Here is a 25,790-nt window from a genome sequence, read left to right on the forward strand (position 1 = left end):
GCGGCTTTACTTGAGACACGCTGATGGCTGAATTGCTGATGGCTGATGTATGTGGTTCGGTAAGCAGTTACAAGGAAAATGCCCTTGATCTTCCTACCAAATAACGGAATTGCCACTTCATATTGGCCAATTGCAAAAAAGTACAATTAGGCAACTCGTGATTTTCTTTTTCTTTTTCTCTAGTTGTGTGTTATTTTTAGGCCACGACGGGTCGAATAATTTCTATCAATTGTTTTTAATTTTTAATAAAATTAGTTTAAATTATAAAATTCTAGACAAGTTTATTTCGTCATCAATTTTAATTAAAATTGAATGAATGGGATGTATGAGACGCTGTAACATAAATAAATTATTATTGCCGTTAAATTCATCTAAATTTAATTAAAATTAGAGATTGGATAAAATATAAAGGAATTTAGTTCAAATTATTCTTGTTAAAGTATAAAAAGATTTATAAAAATCTTTATTGGTTTAGTTTATTGACTATTAAATTTTAAATTTTTTGTATTTTGTTGGTTTAGGTTTTTATTATAATTTTAGCAGTTTTCTAATTTTATGTATTGAAATAATAATTTTTCCATATTTTAAAATTTATATATTAAAATCGGTTAAGTGTATAAGCTACACGAGTTGAATATTTAACTTGTCTAGTTATTCAAACTAATTGAGCTTCAGCCTAATTTCATTTGAGTCTAACTGAATTCAATTCAACTATTTCGCAAGCTAATTTACAATAGCTTATAATTAAGTCTGATTTATTTATACATGATGTCTCAAGCTTAGTATTTGCAAGTGTACGAACCGAATGATGGTACAGATAAATTCATCATGAGGTCGATCTCACGAAGAACTATAGAGCATATACTATAAAGATCAACTATCACCCAAAATACTAAAAAAGATAAATCTAAACACTTTAAGTTAATATTTTAATAATAGTTTAAGGGTTGTAAAAAAAAGTTAATAAACTAAAAAGTAAATATGCAAATGGAATGACTAATGAAAATTATATGATAAAATAGTATTTAGTCTAGCCTATAATTAGTAATCCTTTTATTTTTCTTTAAATCCAAATACAATGAATGAGATGGTGGTGTGTCTTTTCTCTAAATCACTCAAGTTAATGATGCAACCTAAGTTTCTTATACCAACATAGATTAAAGTAAAGATGATATTTTTAATGCATTTAATTTAAAGATTTTCATAATAAATATTATTATTATATTTATATGATGGTCAATTAACAATAATAGATGAAACTAATAAAGTTATAAAGGTAAAGAAATTATTTATTAAACTCATAAATAAATCAGGTTCATACATAAGTAAAAAGCTAAACTAAACACTTATAGAAATTAGCCTGACAACGGATCATTGTGATTAAATAGAAAGACTTAAAAAATAAAATAAAAAATTAAAGCTTCCTTAAAATTTAGAAGTTCTTTAAGGTATTAAGATGATTGGTCCTCACTCTCCATATCCTGAAAAGCTCCTGAGATCTTGAAAGAATAATGCAAAATTAACTAAAGTATTTGTAGAAGATTAACTGTAAAGAATTTTCAGAGAGAAGAAAGATAGACAGATGTAAACTAAATTCCTATTGTTTAATTGTTCTCCACTACGAGATTCCTTTCGTAGAGTTCTTCTCTAAGTACAACACTGCTATAATTATACTCTTAACTATCCTAAATAAAATAAATAACTTAAAAGTAATTATCATTAATTACATAATAACTTATTGATTTCCCGCCCGAACCGAATAACCGTAGCGAAAAATACCAGAACGGAAATAACCGAAAATTTTTATAACCGAATTGAACCGATCCGAATTTTTTTACTATTACGGTATGGTACTGGTTCTTTAGTAAAAACCGTACCATAATCGTACCAAAACCGATCCGTCTTGTACTGATCCAGACCAAACAGTAGAACTAAATTTTTTACATATATTTATTAATAATTATTTATACAATAATACATATTAAAAACAACTATAATATTATACAATACTTTATACTCTATAAAAAAATTATTTCATATTTATCATTTATGTAATTCAAGCAATTGTTATCGAAATAAAAATAACAATACATATTAAAAATAACTATAATATTATAATATACTTTATACTTTATAAAAAATATAAGTTATATATATTAATACGTCACATAGTATACTGATACTAGTAATCTAGTATATACACTATAATACTAGATTTAAAGTACTTGAAAGCTATATGCAAATTAAAGTACTTGAAAGTTAAGTATACCATTTATTATGGTGAAGATTAGGTAAAAAATTTAGAAAAACTGGTGAAAACAACTTTAAAGTTGATGGTGGATGAATAGAAAATAATTGAGGATCAATAATATATGAGTGAGGTTGTAGGGACCTAAGAGAAATCTGCATATGATAGTGGGCCAAGTGATACGGAAATATAAGAAGAGATTGATGAGTTCTTTTTAGAAGAAGAAGCGCAACAGAATTTGTCTAAGATATCTGAGTTAGATAGGTACTTCGAAGAATTTACAAAAAAATTCACCATTGATTTCGATATCTTAGCACGGTGGAAGGTGAATTCAGTAAGGTATCCTATCTTGTCCAAGGTTGCATGCAATGTATTGGCTATCCAAGCTTCAAAAGTAGCCTATGAATCTACATTTACTACTGGAGGACAAACTCTAGATCAATATAGAAGTTCTTTACTTCCTACAACAACAGATATCCTCATTTGTTGTCAAGATTGGCTTAGAAATTCAAATAAACCTATCCAACTAGAAAAATCAATAGAGGATATTGAAAGCATAGAGTCAGGTAACATTTCTTTACTTCTTACATATGTTTGTTTATTATTGATGCTGTTAAGTTTTATTAACGTAATTTTTTTACTTTTATTGTAAAAATTATTCAAGATCCTGAGATTGGTGAGTCCCTTATGCCAAGATTAAATATGGAGTGCTAATTTTGAGGGGAGGTAATAACATTTCTTTGCTAATTTTGGACATATATTTTAGTGCTACATAAAATTTATAAATTTATTTATTTTAATGATTGCCATCTGCAAAACATTTTTATGCTAGTAGTAACATATATTTTAATGGTTTGTATTTGAATATTGAATGAATTATTATATTTGCAAGTGACTGAATTGCAAAACAGGTTGTTCAAGAATGTGATTGCAATTCTAATTCAGATTTTCATGCTACTTTTTTTTAGGTTGGTAATCATATTTTCTCTAAATGCATTTCATTAAAGATGAGATTAAAGTTGTATATTTTAAATTTTTTAAGATCAAAAATAGCACCGAACCGAACTGTATTTAACCGTAAAATTGGTACAATACGATATTGGATCCTTTTATATTTGATAAGGTACTGGTACCTTCAATTTTAAAATAATCGAGGTTTGGTATGGTACTGATAATTTATAGATAACCGAATTGGACCGATCAATGCTCAGCCCTACTTTGCAGCAGCAATCCAATTTAAGCTTATTTAGTTCATATTTTCTCTTTTTGGCTATTAACATCTGAAATTTGAAAATAAATATCAATAAATCAGTAAAACACCTTAAATATACATAATATAAACCTATCAATACCTCTAGTTAAAACTATGATGTGTGGAAAAGTGAAGAGAACCAAAAAATAAAATATCAGAAGAAAATAAAGGTGGGGTTTTAATGATAAGTTGTTAGTTTATTTTTTGTAAGTAGAAAATAAAATACAAAGTGAAAAGTATTTGTTAAATTTTGTAGTAAATATAATTCATTCAAACGTGCAAGCTAAACCCTAAATTATCACTTATGAATTAGAATGGCCCATCATATTTTTTCACTTCTTTTAGACCTTTTTATTTGTCAAAATTTGGTATGACTAAACCCTTATGGTACCAAAAGCTACACCATATTAATTAATGCTTACTGTGGATCATACATAACACATAATGGCTCGTTCACAATTTATATACAGTAAAATCTTTACATAGTGATATTCTATATAGAAATAACTTCTATATAATGATTAAAAAGTTACGTCTCAATTTGGGCCAGTTATAAATATGAATAAACTCAATATTATAATAAGTTATAAATTTTTTAAGTCACGCTTTAAGAAAATATTTCTCAATATAATAAAATTTATATATATAACTTTAAAAAATATATGTATATTATATTTTATTTTATTGTAGTATTGTTTTGTCTCATCAATCTTATTTGTATAATATGACAAGATATTTACATATCATTTCTCTAACAAAATTAAATATTAAGTTCAAGAAAATATTTAAGTATTCAAATCTCTATTGAGTTATAACCTCTTTATAGTCATAGATTTTATTTGGTTCTATATGTACGACTATAGAGAGGTTTTACTATAATATTAATTTATGAGATTGAATTCTGTTTGACATGTGTGATTAGTTCATAAATTTTTTATATTGAGACGTGTATTTATTTTTTGACACATAGAATTCAAACTTATTGTAATTTTATAGTTTTTTCTATTAATTTATCAATTAATAAGTTACATTCTTAATTAAACACTGACTCTAATATTAAAAAATAGCATATTAATTATATTTTAATATTATATTAAATAAAAGATAGTTTTTTAACCAGATAATACTATTAACTATATTCAACAAAATAGTATATTAATTATATTTTAATATATATTAACTAATAAGTTAGTTTTCTAAAATTAGATAACAATTATAATTCTAAAACATCTAAATTATATTTTTAATATTATATTTAATAATAAACTAATTTTTAATATATAATAATTTTTAATCTTAAAAATAATAATATCAATTATATTAATAGTATTAATTTATATAATACTAAAATTAATTAATAAATATTTTTAAATTAATTCTTAGATTATTACACTAGTAAAAGTTTAAAATCTTAAAAAGATTAAGAATTGCTATTACTTTTTAAAATATTATAAGTTAATATTAAATATTAGAAATTTTATTAAATTAAATTTAAAAATTTAATTTTATAATTAAAATAATAATAATAATTATGCAACACATAGATAAATGACTAATTTATCTTAAATAAAATCAACCATCTTTTCCATTCTCATTCTTATTTCACTATTGCGAATAAGATTCTAATCACTTGCTTTACATCCTTCAAATCAAAAAGATATTGATAGAAAATTGTAATAACAAACTTAAAAATGCAACAAGTTGTAATAATAAAAAACAAAATAAATACAATACCGATACAACCACTATCACCATTAGTGTAACCATCATTTCTACTTTGGTACCTCAATGTTTGATAATCTGCTGCCTCCTTTTATCCCAATCTAACATTACTGTCATCTTCATTATTGACCAGGAACCATGCCAAAAGAATTTCAAACCAACAAAATTGTACCATTTGAGATTATCAACTAACAAATAGTAACCATATTCCAATCATTCTATTAGACTAAATAAGAAGAATGAGAAGTTAAAAATGAAAGAAATAAAGTACAAAAAGATATCTTATAGTTTTTACTATTTGACAATTTAGAGTATATGTAACTTTTTTGAGACAAAAAGAAATTGTGGTTAAAATAATGATAAAAGAAGTATTTTACCATTAAAAAATATCGATTGACAAAGACTTAGCAATTTTCATTCCGATCAGCTATTATTACCATATTTATCGTGTTTCATAATATGAGTTTAGAATTTAGTAATTTAAAACGTTAATATTTGATCATTATATTAATCTCATCGGATCAATGACGTCTTAACTGTGATTTACATATCAAATAATAGGATTAAAAGTTGTTAAACTTCAAATTCATATTATTAAATACAGAAAACTTGATAATTATGATTGATTGGAGTGAAAGTGGTTGAATTCTTACAAATCGAGACAAGGGTAAAATGCAATCAGAAATTTGGATGTATTTGGAGCAAAAATGAAAATCTAATGCTAAATTAACCAAAAAGAAAAAGTTCAAATTGAATCTACTTAGTAATCTAAATCAAGGTGGAGGGGCAAATTGACCATTATTTTTCAAAAACCCTGCTAAAAACCTATTCATCACCCAACTCTCTATCCAATCTCCTCCGAACAAGAAAAATGTCGGCTTCAAAATTCTTACATTCAGGCAATTTACTGTTCCGTTCTTCAAAAACCCACAAATCAATAGCAGCAACGCCTCTCTTTCTCTCCTTCAAACCCTTATCACTCCTCCCTTCTTTCAGTTTCCACCGTCACTGTTCGTCCTCCACTGCTGCCATTGATGCTGTCACCTCTGATGCTTCAGACACCCTTAAACACCCTTGGCCTGAATGGGTCTCTTTCATTGACCGATTAAAGAGCAAGGGTTACTTCGGCAATACTAGTTCTACTGATACTACTACTACTAATATTGCAAATGATGCTATTGAGAGTGTTTATAAGGATACGAATCAACTAAAAGACCCTTGTCTTAGTTTTGCACGTGATAGATATGATCTTCTCAAGTAATTTCTTCATTTCTATTGTCTTAATAATTGTTTCTGTTATCATTGTATCTTTATATAAAGCATTACTATTTTTGGTGCAGATTATTGAGTGTAGATGATATTGAAACGGTTGTGAAGAATGGATGTCCTAGTCTTCTTCGAAAAGTAGTAAATTCAGCGAAAAGATTGAGAGCCTACACCCGATTGGACGAAGGAGATGTATGCCTGTGTTTTCCTTTTGCTCAATCCTGGCATTTACATTTGATCTCAAGCGTTGCTAGTAATTATGACATGGAATGATAAGAGAAGCTCTCTTGGCACACTAGCTAAACCATTTGATAAACAATGTCTGTTTTGTAGCTTAAAGCTATAAAACGTGTTTTCCCCATTTTCATCATTTCATATAGTTACTGTCACTAAAATGAAGAATCCATAAGTCTTTCAAATATAGGACATCGAATAGTTGTATAACCTCAAGCAGTCTAAAAATTTTAAACAAATTTTGTTCTTTTTGTTTTTACTTTTACTGAAGCTATGAATTTGAAGGGCAGTTTGATCAATTTGATATGTTTGTTGATGAAGTATGGTGTTATGATGAAATCGAAGATATTTGATTGTGCTTGTAATTGTTATTTAAACCTTAAAAGACTAGAGTGAAATTACCTATTGCTTAAATCTTTAGGAGGCCAGAAATTTTATTTTCTTTTAAGGAAACCACTTTGTTTTATCAACTGTTAAGGATTGTTAGTTATGATCTGGCTGAAATCTTGCTTGCAGGTTTGTAGTGCTTGCAATTTACGGGGATCTTGTGACCGAGCTTATGTGTTACTAAAGGATAATGAAGCAGATGCCCGTACTGTCGATATAGTACGCATACTATTGTCCTATGCACTAGATCCACTTGTTATTTCAGAGGAAGAAAAACCTCCTGGTAGAGCAGTTGTTGAAGCATCTGTAAGAAAGCTGGTTTCTGATTTGATTGATTTGATTCAGACAACCCCTGATCCACCAGTGCAAAAGCCTGCTGCTAAAGCTGTCCATCAGAAGGAACAAGAGAGGAGTTTTAGTGATAGCAAGCAACCTCCTCAATCAGATGCAGTAGGTAGTAAAAGACTGTCTCAGGATGTTGAAATGAAAAGAGGAGATTGGATGTGCCCCAAGTAAGTCATACTTGATATTAATGGAAGATAGCTCTGTAAATATTCTTCTTCATGTTTTATCTGCATATTTTTGAACACTCAGGATAGATAAGAGTCTTTCTTTTAAATAGAAAGGTGTAATATGGGCGATGCCCTCTGGAGAAACAGAAAAATGCTCAACAATCAACAGCTAATACCAAAATAAAATTGTTCTTGTAAGAGCTTTGTGAAGGTCACCCATTGAGAAATGCATCTCCCTGAAACTGTTTGTCTGTCTGCAGACTCTACAGTCTTAAGAGTTTTCTACTGACATTACCTATGATTTATCCAGCTTTCTTGGTCTCTCATGTTCTACCCTACCAGTAGGTGAGGCCTCTTCAGTAAATTTTAGTGGTTTGTAGTACATCCTTAGGTTGTGAATATTTTTCCTTTATCAGAATAATTAGTCATATTATGTTCTTAGTTGCCTAAATTAAGCTAATTAATTATGCATGTATCAAACATGATGGGAGCTTAAGATTCTGTTATTTAATCAAATTTTGAGGTTAACGGGATTCTTTTGTCAACATTAGAAGCATTATGTGCTTTAGAACATGGATAACTTCTTTATTTGCAGTAAACTTATTTTTCACCAGTTTTACCTACGCCCAAAATGGAGAGCTTTGTTTCAATTGCATTGTTTCAGTTATAATTGTATATTATTAATTTATTCTCCCTTTATTTCTGATAGCCAAGCATTCTATTACTTGCAATTCCTAGTTATATTGGATTAACATATTTCTCAAAAGTTCATTAAAGAGGGATTCATATGTGGAGAATAATTTAATTGATCAAATGATTCCAACATCTAGGAAGTGAAGTCATTGCTTGAACTTTAATGCTTTACTTGATTAAAAGAAGATAAAGAAGCCGAAGTCGGATTGCTGATAATGAAATACTTCAAGTCATAAATTCTTTCTTATTTATTATTTGTTTTCATTATTCTAGGCAACTTGAGAGGCTAATTCAGTGTTCTTTCACTAATTTTCTTTAATTACTTAGTTTAAATGTTGTCATAATACATGCAAGGAGTTTACATTAAACTACCTTTTCTGACTAAAGCATAAAGAATTTTAAACAGAAAGTTGATTGGCTGTAGAGCAGAGACTAATATAGATTACCTATTAGTAGAATACAGATGTGAGCATGTGTTTGTGTTGAAAATTCCAAGATCTGTCAAGAGGGGGAGACTACTAAATCAAGTACAAGGGATAGATACGTGAATGAGGCATATGGACTTACTCCAGATCTTACGAATGTTAAAAGTAAAATGAAAAGGACAAGGTTGCTAGAGATGACTGTTAAAAAAAGGGGAATGAGTTCCTTCTTTAAGGTTGAGACAAAATGGTATAAACTCTTCCTTTTGAGATAAAACAGTATATGTTCTTGATCTAGGACTATCACTTGGCATGGTTCTAAAAGTCTTGGGATTGCAACTACAAGGATAAGTTGTAGCTTTTGGGGTAAAAAAAGAAACAAAAGAACAAACAAAGTCATTGGTATTGTATTTGTATAGAAAAGATTTTGGCCTTTATCTTCTATGATCTTACCATTCCTTTTTGAGGATTTATGGATAGGAAAGTAAGGTTTAGGTCTGATATCTATAATTATTTGAATTTCAAAGTAATTCTCCATGGTCATTAAGACCTAAATGAAAATCTAATTTGATACATCACATGATTAGTCACAGCATACCAAGGAGGGCAGATAAATGGTGTTCTGAAAGCAATGGATACTATAAGAAATAAATTTATATAATTGAAAGAGATGAAATTGGAAATAATGCAACTAAAGTGAACAGTGAAAGTAAAACAAACTCAGAATTGAAGGCTGAAATTAAATTTAAAAAGATGCTAACGAAACAAACATCAATGTAGATATAAAATTATCTGTGGAATCATTTTTATTAATGTGTAGAAAGCCCATACAATAGGAATTACAACCCAAGAAGTAATAGGTACTTGTGCATGGACTTGGAAACCTCCTACACAATGGAAAGATTATAATCAATTATTCTTGATATGAGGCGTGGCTGATGGTTACATGGGATTTTCTCTCTAGCCCATTTGTGTCTAATTGAAATTTGGACGTGAAATACCCTTGACTGGTAGATTAATGAATACAAAATTACGACTAAAGCTTACTTCTTCTTAATATAATTAAACATTACCTAATCAAACCGAGTGCGCTATAAAAGGTGTTAGTGAAATGCGGGGCTGTCAAGAAGCTACCAATAACAATGAACAGAGTGCAGTGTCTCTTACCATTTTAAAAAATACAGGTTGATACCATCAAGATGTAAAAGTTAACTGGTTGTCAATTCTTGTAGTTCTCCTTTACCAAGCTTGGTACATGCTATGCATGAACCAGCTGGGGTTATAAGCCTTCCTAAATCAGGAGTCATGCATATTCAGATAAGCGTAATTGATTATTTGTCATGTAAAGTATTACTTGTATCACATGCACTTTGTATATGTGACACTATGGTCTAAAAATACTCTTTTACATGGTTTGCACTTGGCACCCTTGAAATTCTTTAATTGCTTTAATTTCTATTTTTTGAGCTTGATTTTCTAATCTGCATCATTCCAGCCTAGTTGCAGAAAAGTCTCTTTGAAGTTTGAAATGGTGTAATAATAACTCTTGGTCTCAAACATCCATTATATTGATGCATGAAAATGATGAAATTGTTGGTTTAGTTGTACCTTGGACTGTAAAAAGAGGTTCTTTAACAGGACAGTGAGTGGGAGGGTTTGTGTTCATGATGGCGATCAAGGGGGAGGGGTTTTCAACTATAAGCCAAATCATCTTAACTCTTCTAATTGATGTGGATATGATATCATCAAAGTCCCTGGTTAAAGAGATTTAAGGCGTAGAAACCTGACTTGGTATCATGTTGTTTCCACAATTGATGAGTAAATCTCCTGCTTTGAGGCTGTTTCATGTACCCTGTTCCTCCTTGAGAAATTGTCAGCTTTTGCCAGTAGGCTGCACCATTTTGTCCTTTGAAAGGGTTGTCAAGTCAGAAGAGTTATTGATCTTATAAGCCAAGTGCATGACTTGTTCCTCAGTATTTACATTTGCAATTGGAAATGGTGGTCTCTCTATTCACCTTCTCTAATATTTCACAATTTTATGTTTATATTTTTGTGATTGACATCCTTGCGTTGCAACTTTTCCTGCAGGTGCAACTTCATGAATTTCTCTAAAAATATACGATGTCTAAAATGTAGTGAAGGCGGCCCAAAAAAAGTCGATGTTTCAGACATAGAGTTGAAAAAAGGAGACTGGATATGTTCCAAGTAGGTTCCTGATAATCTTATTTTTGCCATGTCAATGCCCTTGCTTGGTAACAACAATCATACTGTTTTTATATTGCCCGTAGACTAAATGGTAATAATTGTTGTAAAATGGTGGAGTACCTATGACATCATAACTCTTATATCTCTATATTTCTTTTTTTCTTTTCTCAAATATAAAACTTAAGTTTTTGTATGCAGATGTGATTTCATGAACTTCTCCAGAAATATAAGATGCCTAAAGTGCAAAGCAGAGGGACCAAAGAGGGACGCTGTAAATGACATAGAAATGAAGAAAGGAGATTGGAATTGCCCTCAGTAAGTTCCCTATCCTTTATCCTACCAAGCGGAGGGCTAGTCACTGTAATCTGAAATTGGTCTCTTGATTGTAGCATTTGGGAACAGTTTAGTTTATTGTCACTGTAACTAGTCTTCTAGGCAATTAATATGAAAGGTTCATAACCTAGTTATACGGAGGAATGAGGCTAACATGAAAAACCAGGATTGGGTTATACCCCATATATGCAATAATGATATATGTGGTGATTCAAAGGCCATGGCCTAATGAAACTTCTTATTAATTGACAATATTAGTTGCTAGCTTTATGAAAGATTTTTGTGAAAGGTTTCATCAACTCCTAATTCATGCCAAATAGACCTTGTTGCTGTAGATATATGTCAAATTTCATTACATTTGATCAACTGTGATTGTCACCAATAAAGCATTTACTTTTTCTACATGGGAAAGAATTGTTCCAAAAGTTATATGCATGTGCACATATGTTTATTCCTTTGCCTGCTCTATGAAGAATCTACTTCAACCAAGAAAACTTATCTTGCTATTTCAAGAAAATCTAGCTTAGGGACTTCTAATGTTTGACATGGATATTTTCTTGTTTTGTTGGTAATTACTGTAATTGATCTCCCTGGCTTCTATATGCAGGTGTGAATTCATGAACTTTGCTAGCAATAAGAGCTGTTTACGTTGCCAAGAAGTACGACCAAAGCGACCGCTGAATCCTGGAGACTGGGAATGCCCATCGTATGTCTATTTCTTTCCATACTTTCGTCAAGGTTTAGTTCAAAGTTTCAGTTAAAAGAACTGTTGACAAATGATATGTTTCCTGCTCGTGCAGGTGTGACTTCTTGAACTTCAGTAGGAATGCTGTCTGCCGAAAGTGCAAATGTGAGCGTCCTAAAGGCGCAACAACAGAGTATGAGGAACAGATCTGGAGGCGCCCTCATTAGTTATAGAGGCTGTCCAGTCTTTTGCAGTTCTGTTAATGATCAAACATGTCATTGTGCATACTTCCAAATCTAGCAAAACAAAAGAGAGAGAGAGAGAGAGAGAGAGAGAGAGAGAGAGAGAGAGAGAGATCATTGTATGAGTATGATGTATTCATTAAAAGTGTGGACCTCTTAGGTTTTAAAGATATGAACCTTAGGCTTTTTTTTTTTTTTTTTGGTTTAACGGTTTAGATGTTTATGTTTGCATAGTTCAGAATTTGAACCAATGATATATTGACACTTGGCCCTTCTTTACATTTTTATTTTCTTTAAAATAAAATAAAAATGCTAAATTAAATCCATTATTTTTAATTAAAATATATTCAAATCAAATTAAAAGAGAAAAAATTAACAATAACTATTAAAACATACAAAAATATCATTTAAAATTCAAAACAAAAAGGTCAAACTATTTCCAAGACCAACACAACAGTATAAAAAAATAATAGTTTAAAAACCACCAGATGTGGTTTCTAAATGGTCGCTAATCCGATATAGCGACCATTTAGAGACCACATCTTGTGGTCGCTAAAAACCTAGTTGCTAACAAAAAAATAGCTATCACAGATGCATGTGGTCTCTAAAAATAGCAACCATACTTTATGGTCTTTAATTAGCTATCCGGAGTGTGGTCTCTATCTGGTCTCTAGTTGGTCTATTTTATTGACGTGGGAGACCACCTGGAGACCATTTAGCTCCCACTTAACAACCACAATTGTCTGATAGTTAATTTAGAGACCACATGATGTGGTCGCTAAAGAAGTAGCTATTTTAGAGACTACTTAGAAGTGGTTGCTAGCTAGATAGTCTTTAATTTTTGCTACTACTTAATTGTGGTCGCCAAGTGGTTTCTGTTTAACTACCACATTATAGACTATTAATATGTAGTAGCTAAATTTATATTAGATTTTTTTATAATAATAATTATTGGATATTTTTAATATATTTAGTCTTATTAATATTATATTGCATGTTGTTTAAGTTATATATATTATAATTATATACAATAAAAATAAAATTTTAGATTATATAATAACAAAACAGAAGATAAATGTAATTTAAATTAAAAATTTTGTAATGTATAAAAATATTGATAAACACAAACACCCTAAAAACGATAAATAACCAAATCTCATTAAGTTGATGTACAACGAGAGAATATTAAAAGTAGAAAGTAGAAGTACTAATAATAAACTCAAGACTCGCTAGAAGGTGGATCTTGCTACGAGTCATCGGCAAGAGTCAAGTAGAGAGGCCGATGAGAAACTACTGAGTGCTCTAGGTCAACCCCTGAACCACTAACACATGGTCTTCCAGCAGCTCAATCTGCTCGTCTCTCTATGCAACTCATGTGCTAGATACAAGGTAGTGTCTTCAAGCTGTCGAAAATGGTGCTTCTTAATCACACTAGTAGCAGCAGTGGAGGTCGCCCCTGATCCAGGCCTCTTGTCTTACTTTAACAGTTCCTCGATTGACACGCTCTCTTGGACCACTGCGCCTGCCATGTATGCCAGACCTCCTCTGGAACACATGGGGGTTATCCCTTGCCCCTCCACTTATGTAGTATATCAATATATCTCCTCGCAGCCAGCTACTCCCATGCTAGCCTCAACATATCATGCATAGATTTCTTCCATTCACAAAATTTATGTAAATATATATACATAAATAAAATTAAATATAACAATTTTCTTAAAAAATCGGTACTCTCCTTTATAATATGTAATATCCAAACCTCAAATAATTGAGACAAGTTACCTGTAATAGACAAAAATCGGTACTCCACAACTCAACAAAAAACACCCCAAGTCAACAAAACACTTTCCAAAATATGTAATCTAATTAATTACTTAATAATATAATCCTGCCATTTTATATAATAATTGTATCATGAAAAAATCATGATTTTAATTAATCTATATCTAGTAACCAAGTAATGCATATGCTATAAGTAATCCTTATTATTTTTACATACTATTTTACTGATATTGAATTCTAATTCAAATTTTATGTTCTTTCTTTAAAAAAGATTTAATTACAAAAGCCTTATAAATTGAAGAATGGACATGTGAAAGAAAGGTTGGCTATTGTCAGGTAATTAAAACCATATAAAAAATTTATTCAGTTGGCTCACTTTTGCGACATATATTAAATAGGTTATAGATAATAAATAATTAATAAAAAAACTAAATAAATCCAAGAGAACTCACAACTTATAAACTTGAACATTTAAATAAAGTAGCTGTAGACTTGACACTAAGCTTATCTTTTTGAAGTTAATTAATAATTCATGAAGAAAACAATAAGACATCTAAAGAACAAAAAATTGGACATCTAAAGAATCAAAAATTGGAACTTGAACATGTTAATGCAATATATTCCAGTTCATTACATTCAAGTATTGCCTATGAAAGTGAAAAGATGAGAGGGAATCTGAATGTTTGTGATAGTAGGGGATGTGATTAGGCTCTAGTGTTGAGACGACAAGCTTGAATCTGCAAGATTTCAAGCCAATATGGCATCAAAAATTATTAATATCAATTAACAAGCAGAAAAGCTTATCAATCTCAGTAGATATCCATTCATCTGCACCATAAACCTGAAACAGAGAATAAGCAAAAATTGGTATAAAAAAACAAAAAAAAAAAATCAAAACCCACGACTACATTTTCTTCTAAAATCAATAAACACATCCAAAAACAAATAAACTCACATCCAAAACTACTTTAATTGAAGTGAAAATCAATTGCTCATGCAATCTATATTAAGAGTTGTGCCCATACCATCCGACCCTTGGGTGGCTAATAAAAGTAAACCTAAAAATATTCATAATTATAAAAAAATTAATATTAAAAATGAATAATAGTTGATAATGGTCACCACTTTATTTAAAAAAAATTACATATCAACAACATCAACAAAGGCTGTACCTTTTCACATCGTCCTTGTGAAGCCATTACAGTGCTAAAGAAGGAAAGGGTTTTACAGTGGAAAGAATGAATTCTTAATATAAGAAGAAAAAAATTTAAGAATTTAGAGATATCGGGGAATAGATTAATTGATTAAGTTATTAGTTTTTGCTAAGCAAGGGATTTAGCTTTTAAGTTTATGGTATCGACAAGGGCTGAGCATAAATCTCGGTGATTCCCGACAAAGCGTTCCACCATGCTCACAAACCCTCATTTAATCGCCAACCTTGCTGTCGTTCCCGTCGTTGTTGCTATACCTGATTTTATAATTCCTTCTAGATTCACCATTGTGAGGGATTGTTTCACTTTATTTGCTAAAAAAAATAAAAAATTGAAAGCCATTATTGCAACACAATGTCAAAGAGTCTCTTTGACCACTGATACTTGGACAAATGTGCAAAATTTAAATTATCTTTGTTTGACTGCTCATTTTATAGATGCTGATTGGAATATGCATAAGAGGATATTGAATTTTTGTGTTGTTAAGAGTCATAGAGGTATAAATATAGGTAATGCAGTAGATACTTGTATGGAGGAGTGGGGTATAAAAAAGGTCATGTGCATAACTGTTGATAATGCATCTAGTAATGACACTGCTATTCAACAGTTAAAGAAAAGATTATTAAAGAAAAATGCATTTATTTTGGATGGAGATGCATTTCATATGAGGTGTTTTGCTCATATCCTTCAATTAATTGTGAAAAATGGGCTTCAAATATCTCAAGTTTCCATTAAAAAAATTAAAGATGTTGTGAAGTACATTAGAAATAGTCCTCAAAGAATGGATCTATTTAAGAAGGCTTGCGAGTTAGCAAATTTGAAAAATAAGTCCTCTTTACAGTTAGATTGCCTAATTAGGCGGAATTCAACTTATTTGATGTTAGATTGTGCTTTGAGCTATCAAAAGGCTTTTGATACGTTGGAGGACATAGACTCCAAATTCCTCGCTGATTTTTCTGATGATTTACCTAGTGAAGTAGATTGGACTAAAGCTAAGGTGCTAATAAAGTTTCTTAAGAAATTCTATGATGCTACTTGCAAACTATCTAGCACATTGTACTTTACTTCAAATCTTTATTTTTCGGAGGTAATAAAGATTTTAAAAGAACTAGATGCTTCTAAAATTAGTAAGGATAGTGAGCCAAGTAAAATAACCATTGAAATGCGAGCTAAATTTGACAAATATTGGGGTTCCTTAGATAAAATGAATGTAATATTATTTGTGGCTGCTGTTTTGGATCTTAGGTGTAAATTAAAGTATTTAAAAGCTAAGTATACCATTTATTATGGTAAAGATGAGGCAAGAAATTTGGAAAAAAGGGTGAAAACAGCTTTAGAGTTGATGGTAGATGAATACAAGACAATTGAAGATCAATTATATATGGATGAGGTTGTGGGGAGCTCAGAGAAATTTGCATATGATAAGTGATACAGAAACAGAAGAAGAGATTGATGAGTTCTTTTTAGAGGAAGAAGCGCAACATAATTTATCTAAGATATCTGAGTTAGATAGGTACTTTGAAGAATTTGCAGAAAAATTCACCATTGATTTCGATATCTTAGCATGGTGGAAGGTGAACTCAGTAAGGTATCCTATCTTGTCCAAGGTGGCATGCGATGTATTGGCTATCCAAGCTTCAACGGTGGCCTCTGAATCTGCATTTAGTACTGAAGGACGAACTCTAGATCAATATAGAAGTTCTTTACTTCCTACAACAGCGGAGGTCCTCATTTGTTGTCAACATTGGCTTAGAAGTTCAAATAAATCTATCAAACTAAAAGAATCAATAGAGGATATTGAAAGCATATAGTCAGGTAACATTTCTTTACCTCTTACATATGTTTGTTTATTGTTGATGCTGTTAAATTTTGTTGACATAATTTTTTACTGTTATTGTAGAAATTATTCAAGATCCTGAGATTGGTGAGTCCCTTATGTCAAGATTAAATGTGGAGTGCTAATTTTGAGGAGAGGTAATAATATTCATTTGCTAATTTTGGACTTGTATTTTAGTGCTATATAAAGTTTGATTGCCATCTGTAAAATATTTTTATGCTAGCAGTAACATATATTTTAATGGTTTGTATTTGAACATTGAATGAATTATTATATTTTCAAGTGACTAAATTGCAAAACCGGTTGTTCAAGAATGTGATTGCAATTCTAGTTCAGATTTTCATGCTACTTTTTTTAGGTTGGTAATCAAATTTTCTCTAAATGTATTTGATTAAAGATGAGACTAAAGTTGTGTTTTTTAAATTTTTTAGAACCGAAAATAGCAACGAATCGAACTGTATTTAACCGTAAAATTGCTACAATACGGTATAGATCCTTTTATGTTTGGTACAGTACTGGTACCTTCAATTTTAAAAGAACCGAGGTTTGGTATGGTACTGGTGATTTATAGATAACTGAATTGGACCGATCCGTGCTCAACTCTAGTATCGAGATAGAGAGATTAAAATGTGGTCTTTAGGTTTTTCTTTCTTCTTCTTCTTCTAAGGAAAAATTCATTTTTTTTTGAGTCAAAAAGTGGCGCTAAGAAATCTAATGAAACCTGTAATAAAATGACGAACTTCAAAATTTTATGAATCAAAATAGAGAGAGAGAGAGAGAGAGAGAGAGAGAGAAAGAGAGAGAAAGTATAAAGACAGAAAGAGAGAGTGATGCAAACTTACTTGAAGAGAGAGGAATGAGAAGTCGAGTGGCAGAACAAGGCGGAGGGTGACTGAGCTCCTGGTCACTATTGGCTCTGTAAGCTTAATTAGGGATTTAGGTTTTCTGTGGGTGTAAGTGTTTCTGCGGGTAAATTGTCCAGCTAGTACCAAATCTTGGGACTGTATATCAATTTGATACCAAAACTTTAATTTGAATCAAAATGGTACCAAAAGTACAGAAAAGTATATCAATTTAGTCCAAATGTCCAATTTCCGACAACGGATGGTGACTTGGCAAGCTGAGGAGACAAATTTAATTGACGTGGCACATGCTAGAGGGCGAATCAACCGGAATATACCTCCTCAGCTTGCCACGTCACCATTCGTTGTCGGAAATTGAACATTTGGACTAAATTGATATACTTTTCTATACTTTTGGTATCATTTTGATTTAAATTAAAGTTTTGGTATCAAATTGATATACAGTCTCAAAGTTTGGTACCAGCTATATAATTTACCCGTTTCTGCAATTGGGAAGGAGAAGCAAATCGAGTTTTTGATACCACTACTGAATTAGCAACCACGCTTGACGGTAGCAATGGTAGTCGCCATCTATGCTTAAACAAATCACTTTGTAGTCGTTTCATTAATCCTCAGCGACCACACCTTGTGGTATCAAAGGTGGTTGCTATTTGTGCTTGAACGACCTCTTTCATCATCGTTTCATTAAAACTCTCAACTACCACTTCTTATTATGTGTCTCTGTATTATTCAAACATATACATATATATATCTATTTTATTATATAATTAACATAAATATATATAAATACATTAATATAAGTAATTTAAAAATTTTAAAAATAATAGAAATAAAATAATAAATATACATATAAATGAATGAAAAATATAATATAATTATATCAAAAAATACATAATTAATTTAGTATGTTGTTAATATTTTTATTATAAATATATATAATTTCATTTACTATTTTAATTGTTTCTATATTTAATTATTTTAATAAAATAATATTTATTAGAAAATTATATTATTTATTATTTATTATTATTATAACATTAGTTTTTTTTTATATGTAATTGTTATTATTAAATTATTACTATTATAATATAATTTTAAAAATTAAAATAGAGACCACATTGTTGATCTCTAATTCAGGGACCACAGTATTGGACTCTAAATAGTAGCTAAAATACCTACAAATAAATATAAATAACATTAGTGACCACATTGTGTGAACTCTAAAATAGAGGCCATACATATGGTCTCAAAGTGGTCTTTTTATTTTCTACCAAATTTTAGCGCGACAGTTAACAACCACTTAAAGATCATTGTACGTGGTAGCTGCACATGTGGTCGCTTTTTGGACATAAAATAGTAGCTGAGTTGAAAAAATTTAATTTGGTCTTCGTGCGGAAGCGTGACTAAATAGTAGCTAAATGGTGACAACTTCGTTGTAGTAGCTAAATTAATATCTTTTTTTAGTGCAACTTTCATCGTTATTAACTAACAATTTGCAAATTAGCTACCAAATAAAAATAATCCACCACCTCGATCATTATCATGGACAAAGAACATAAAATTGAAAAATAAAAAGAAGGCGGTTGGCGAAGGCTATGAAAGAGATTGGTGAAGGCGGTGAGGCTATTAGAGAAGGCAGAAAAGGCGGTTGGCGAAGGTGGTGAGGCTACTGGAGAAGGCGGAAAAGGGCAGCCATCGAAGGCAGAGAGGCTGGTAGGTGCAGGTGAAGTTGCTTTTTCCATGATTTTGGATCAATATATAGTGGTGTGATATTGCAAAATCTAGAGATACTAGTGGCTGTGCTCAGATTAGGTACGACTTTGGATAGTAGTACTTTATTTTAATTTTGTTATTTGAGTTAAAATAATTTTATTTTTATTTATTTTATTTTTTTATTTGCTTTTGTATTTTTTAAACTAAATTAGAGCCAGATGTCCTCGTATCATTTGGTATGCTCTTTGAATGGACCCATTGTTAACAGCAAAGTTAACAATGTTATAAATTTGGATTTAATTGAACTTTTTAGAAAAGGTTAAGTGATATTAAGACACAATGAAGGATGAGGGCTTAATTGTTCTTCTCCAATTGATTCAAGGGGTTTCTTTTTTACCTTTTGCCAAAATAAAATGAGAGAAGAAAATAAGAGGGAGAAAGAAAAATAAAATGTTATTTTCCTATTAACTTGCTTGGAAAGATAAAGAAAAATAAAGAGAAAATAACATAAAAAAAGCCTAAAGAAAAGTAATTTAAATTACTATTTTGTCTTGATAATAATTCATTAAATGAAAAAGGTAAAGTGTAAAACCAGAAATTTAAACTTCAAATATCAATTTTCCTTTCTAATTTCTTTTCCTTTTATCCAAACATGAAAAGGAAAAATAAATCTTTTATTTCTTTCTTCTCTTATTTTTCTTTTAATGTTAGAGTATGGGTAGTTATAGTTAGTTCTTTTAATTATTTAATAAATAACATGGTATTGCATCCACATATTTAGCATGATAATATATACGTATTTTATTTTTAGTATGATTTTAAATTTGAATTCCTTTTGTTTTCTTTTATAATAAAAAAATAAAAATGGTAACTTTTTTTTTATATTTTTGGCTTTAATTATTTCCATTTTAAAAAAGTAAAATTTTTCATTTTCGTATAAAATTTATAAAATATATTTACCTGATATCATATGGAAAACTTATTATATTTTATTTAAATAGTATTTTAAATTTAAAGGATTAACTTGAAATAATAAAAATGAAAACTTATTGTCTTCATTTGAAAATAGATAATATTTTATTTAAAGAATTACAGAATAGTTACATTGTGAAAAATTATTTTCTATTTTTATTTTTAAAAAATAGTATAAATAAATATAAATACTATTGTTTTGATTTTTATTTTTAAAAATTAGCATAAATGAATACAAAATACTTTTTTTTTTCATTTGAGTTTTTTTAGAAAATTCACCTAGTTTTCTACAAATGAACACACTAGCCTTTTTGCATTTTCAATGTGATAATTTCTAAATATTTATTTTAAACTTGTTTCAAATTGACCCTTTCAGAAAAATTTTGAAATAAATTCAATTTATTATGTCATTTATTAACAAACAAAAATAAATAATATTAATATATAATATTATTTATTAAACATAACAGTTATATTAGTTGAATTGATTTTTACCATAAATAATATTTATGAGTAAAAACAATTAATATAATTAATTTTATTTATGAATATCCTGACAAATAGAATCTTTTTATGAATTTTGATCCCATTTAATGTTATAACCATGAGAGGCTACCAGATTATATGTCAAGTTTGTGACAGTTATTTACTTTTTTTTTTTTTTAATTTAGAAGTAAATTATTGAATTCATGGCTTTCACCTATAATTATTCGTTGCCTTCATTTCTCTTACAATCCACTTAAACATGAGCTATTCAAGTTAAAATAAGGGGTATGTTGGCCTTAAGGCTAATGAAATGTAACAAATGTTGGAGGATGTAAAGTGTTATTTATGCTTATATTGATAATATGGGGCCAAGCAAATAATAATAATAATAATAATAATAATAATAATATTATTATTATTATTATTATAATATACCTCCACTCACCATCCATATTTAATATATTTAATATAAAAAGTGTTTGGTTTAGCTGTTGAGAGCATATGATAACTGATTTATTCTCAATTGTTGATTTACACTTTATGATAAAAATCTAAATAACAACTAATACATTTAGTCGCTCTTTAGAACTTTTCTTAAAAATTGATAAATCTCTTATATATAAAATTATACCTTATATTTTATGAGACGAAACTAAAAAGTTATACGTAATTATCTTTAATTTGTTTTAAGCCCATGCAACCTAAGAAACAGAGCCATTTTAGATTGTCTCAAACAGCTCCCGATTGTATCAGATGTTGTTTGCTTTTATCATGTATAAATCAACGATTGAGAATAAATTAGTTATCAATTCTTATAAGGAGCTAAACCAAATTTAATTTTTATGAGTATATTGTTTCACTTGAATACAAATTGTATGTACATATCTTGTTTAACCAATATAACTTTTCTACATTTTTCTCTTCCTTTTTAAACAATGAAGTTCTACTTTTTAATAGTTTATATTCATTATTTTTAATTATTTTCTCATATGTTACTTCCATGTTCTTCTTGTTTTTTTTTCTTTAAAAGTGAAAGGTATATTCAAAGAAACTTAGCTTACCAAGACTTTTGGAATTAGAGAGATAAGAGATAGGATTTGTTGTCCATACATTCATCCATCTGATCTCCTTCAACTAGGTCTTAGTTTCCTTCTCTCAGGCTCAAGCTCTGTCTAGTCTTCCTTTCACATTTTCCACGGTCTTCCGCGAGTGCCTGGTCTATACTCTGTTCGAACCCTGAGACTTGCAACACTGACTTAACGGAAAGACTTGACTGCTTTCTGATTTTTCGTTCTACCTCTACTAGTAAAGGGGCAATATCGAAAAGCCCTAAGAAATGTCCGGGAAAGAAGGTCGAATTATGTCACAACCCGATCTGTGAGTCGTGACCGACACTAGAGAATGGGTAGGCTTACTATGGTTAATTTAGAAAATTAATTATGGTTGATTGTGGAGTAAATATTAATGACGGACTATCTAATTATGATCTGATTTCAAATCGTTACAAATTAATCCTGAAAAAAAGTAATCCAAAAATGGACTTTATGCAGAGTTCATCCTTTTGTTCCGGCAAACTTTGGACTAGACATATTGCTCTACATGATACTTATTATGTGGTTGCACATTTACATTAGGGAAAACGATCTCACATACCCCGACCTTTAACCATTTTCGCGAATCTACCCTCACCTTTAAAACTTATCAATTTGGTCCACCATGTTTGCTATTGTATCATGTCTACCTAGCCACGTTTTGGCGTGTGCCACTAATGACATGGCGTCCATACGTGGCTCTACATGTTTGTCCATATGGCTCAAGACATTGAAAGACCTCAAAACTCATCATTTCTTCCCAAAATTTTTCCAAAATTTTCCCCATTTTTCCCCAATTCTAATTTCTAAGGTTTACAATTTCAACACAACTAATAACTACTCTATAACTTCCAAACATAATAACTACCGTCTCATTGTCTCATTTCTCTCTGTTTTGCTATCTTTGTCCCTTCTGTGGTCCATTATTCTCAAAGCTTGTGGTTGTGGTCCCCCGCAAGATGGCTCCTTCAAGAAAACAACAAGAAAGATATGTATTTGTTAATACAGTGAATGGGTAAAGCAATGCAAGTGGGGAATCTTGTTCTCGTGGGTATAACATTGTAGGGAATATGCATTTGGTAAAAGAAATTAGTTATAAATAAAAGATTTAGGAATTTGTGTTAACAGTACGACATGCATAACTATTTTGTATATGCATTTGGTATAACAGTAAGACAAGCATTTGCATTTGTTATTATTACAAAGTGGCTGTAATTTATTATTTTATTGCCGTATTACTAATTTAATTGTTGTGTGTATATTTATGCAGTATTCCTATTGAATTTCATCATAGTGGGGCATTACTTAGTAATCCTATAATGAAGTATGTTGGTGGGTATAATGTAAATCTTAGTGGCATTTCTAATTTCAATATGGATGATATTGAGGAGATAGTGAAAATATTTGGATATACACATTTCTTGAGTGTTGCCAATGAACCCTACTAGGAGATGGAACCCTATAGGGAAGGATCTAGGCTTAGTTTTTGTTGAGACTGAGGAAGAGTGCAAAAAGATATTTGCAGAAGGTTTAGATTATGGCTTTTTAAAAGTTTATGCTGAAGCTGTAACAATGACTCCAAATTGTGGACAAACTATAACTGAAAATGAGATTCAACATCATAATGACAATACAGATGAACCATTGACTGTAGTTGCATTTGAAAATGCAAATCAAAATGAAACTGAACCTGAAAGTATTATAAATAAAGGGGGAAATGAAGTAGAGCCTAAATGTGTGAACAATGATTTTCAGAATGAAGGATCTAGTAAGGATGAAGATTATACCCCTGAATATGATGAATGTGACGATGAGGATAGCCTATCTTCTAATGTTTCTGACTCAAATGTGGATGAGGAATATGTTGTTGCAAAACAAAATCTGAAGGACTTTAGCAAGACTGTAGTTGACAATAGATTTGGGTTAGGATTGGATAGGGACCAAGGGAGAGATGATAGTGGGTTTGTGGGGGCTAATAGCAATACTAGAGTGGATGGCAATGTGAGTGATAGTAGTGAGTACCATTCTGAGTACCCTGACAGTGATGCTGAGGTTGATACTCTTGTTTCAAGTGATGAGGATGATTGTAGTTTTAGGAAAAAAAAAAGGAAGAAAAAAATAATTTACAATCCTAAGTGTAATCATCAAGAGTTAAATTTTGTAGCAGGAATAAAATTCACAAATGCAGAACAATTTAGAAGAGCAGTATAGAATTATGCTATTGCAAATGGGTATGATGTGTGGTGGAAAAGGACTAGAGAAGATAGGATGGAAGCATAATGTAAAGGAAACTGCAGTTGGAGAGTCTATGCTTCAAAGGTTCCAACTGAGAGAACATTCATGGTTAGGACTGTTAGACCTAACCATAACTGCGCTAGGGTGCAAAGAAATAATATGGCAACTACAAAGTGGCTGGCTGATGAGTTTTTAAATGAATTTAGAAAGAAACCAAATTATTCTGTAGTTGAAATAGAATCTAACTTGATAATAAAATAAGCAGTGAAAGTCTCAAAATGCTCATGTATGGGCAAAAAAGCTGGCTTTAATGAAGCTTAGAGGATCAATAAAGGCTCATTATGCCAAGTTAAGATCCTATGTGTATGAATTGAAGAAAGTTGATAGAGAATGATGTTTTGATCTAGAATGCAATATAGAAGGGGATAATTCTATTTTTCAAGGATTATACATATGTTTTAGTGGATTAAGGAAGGGTTTTATACAAGGATGTAGACATGTCATATCCCTAGATGGTGCATTTCTGAAGAATATACTTGGGGGTGCAATTTTAAGTGCAATTGGTCATATGATAGTAACAACCAAATGTACCCCATTGCTTGGGCAGTGGTGTTGGTTGAGAACGAAAACACTCGGAGATGGTTCCTAACCAGATTTTTGAATGACTTATGCATTGACACAGGCATAGGATAGACCTTCATAAGTGACCAACAAAAGGTTTTTTTATTACCTATTTTTCCTTATACTTGAATCAGTTAATAGTTATATTACTTACATGCAATTTGTTTTGTTGATGCTTATAGGGCCTTATTAAAGTATTACAAGAGTTTGTCCCACATGCTGAAATAAGAAATTGTTTGACACATTTATGCAAATTGGAAGAAATTGCATAATGGAATTGAACTGAAACTGCTATTTTGGAAAATTGTATATGATACATATGAAGCACAATTTGTGGCTAATCTGAAGGAATTTAGAGAAGTTGATCCTGAGGCAGAAGATGGATTTGTTTCCAGGGATCCAAGACACTTCTGTAAAGCATACATATCCACTCTCTCTAAGTGTGACAATGTTGACAACAACATTACTGAGACTTTTAATGGATGGATATGCAAAGCAAGGTTGCTGCATATTATTGACATGTTGGAAGAGATTAGGGGTGCTTTGATGGAAAGGATTAAAATGAAGTCTGACATGATGAAAAATAGTGTGGATGAATTGTGCCCAAGGATTAGAAAGAAGATTGAGAAGTTAAAATGGGAAACCATATTCTGTATACCAAAGCCAGCTTTGAATGAAAAATTTCAGGTTAAAGGGTTTGATGATCAGTTTGTGGTGTCTCTGCCAGACAGGAGTTGCACATGCAAAGTTTGGCAACTGACTGGAATTCCTTGTATTC

General features: G+C 30.4%; 1 protein-coding gene across 1 annotated transcript; it reads left to right on the forward strand.

Annotated features, from left to right (window-relative positions):
* The first annotated feature begins 6,047 nt into the window (after positions 1–6,047).
* On the forward strand, positions 6,048–12,480 carry LOC8283122 (zinc finger protein VAR3, chloroplastic). Its single transcript, XM_015726174.3, has 7 exons — positions 6,048–6,479; positions 6,563–6,680; positions 7,239–7,621; positions 10,825–10,941; positions 11,140–11,256; positions 11,882–11,980; positions 12,075–12,480. Exons 1-7 carry the CDS (start codon positions 6,094–6,096, stop codon positions 12,184–12,186), a joined length of 1,332 nt encoding a protein of 443 aa, XP_015581660.2. The 5' UTR covers positions 6,048–6,093; the 3' UTR covers positions 12,187–12,480.
* Positions 12,481–25,790: the final 13,310 nt, after the last annotated feature.

Source organism: Ricinus communis, chromosome 3 (genome assembly GCF_019578655.1).
Source record: "Ricinus communis isolate WT05 ecotype wild-type chromosome 3, ASM1957865v1, whole genome shotgun sequence".
Taxonomy (NCBI): Eukaryota; Viridiplantae; Streptophyta; class Magnoliopsida; order Malpighiales; family Euphorbiaceae; genus Ricinus; species Ricinus communis.

Coding starts and splice junctions, on each gene's coding strand:
- LOC8283122 (XM_015726174.3), top strand. CDS start 6,094: ATGTCGGCTTCAAAATTCTTACATTCAGGCAATTTACTGTTCCGTTCT. Junction 11,257..11,881: donor GGAGATTGGAATTGCCCTCA/GTAAGTTCCCTA, acceptor TTCTATATGCAG/GTGTGAATTCATGAACTTTG. Junction 11,981..12,074: donor GGAGACTGGGAATGCCCATC/GTATGTCTATTT, acceptor CTGCTCGTGCAG/GTGTGACTTCTTGAACTTCA.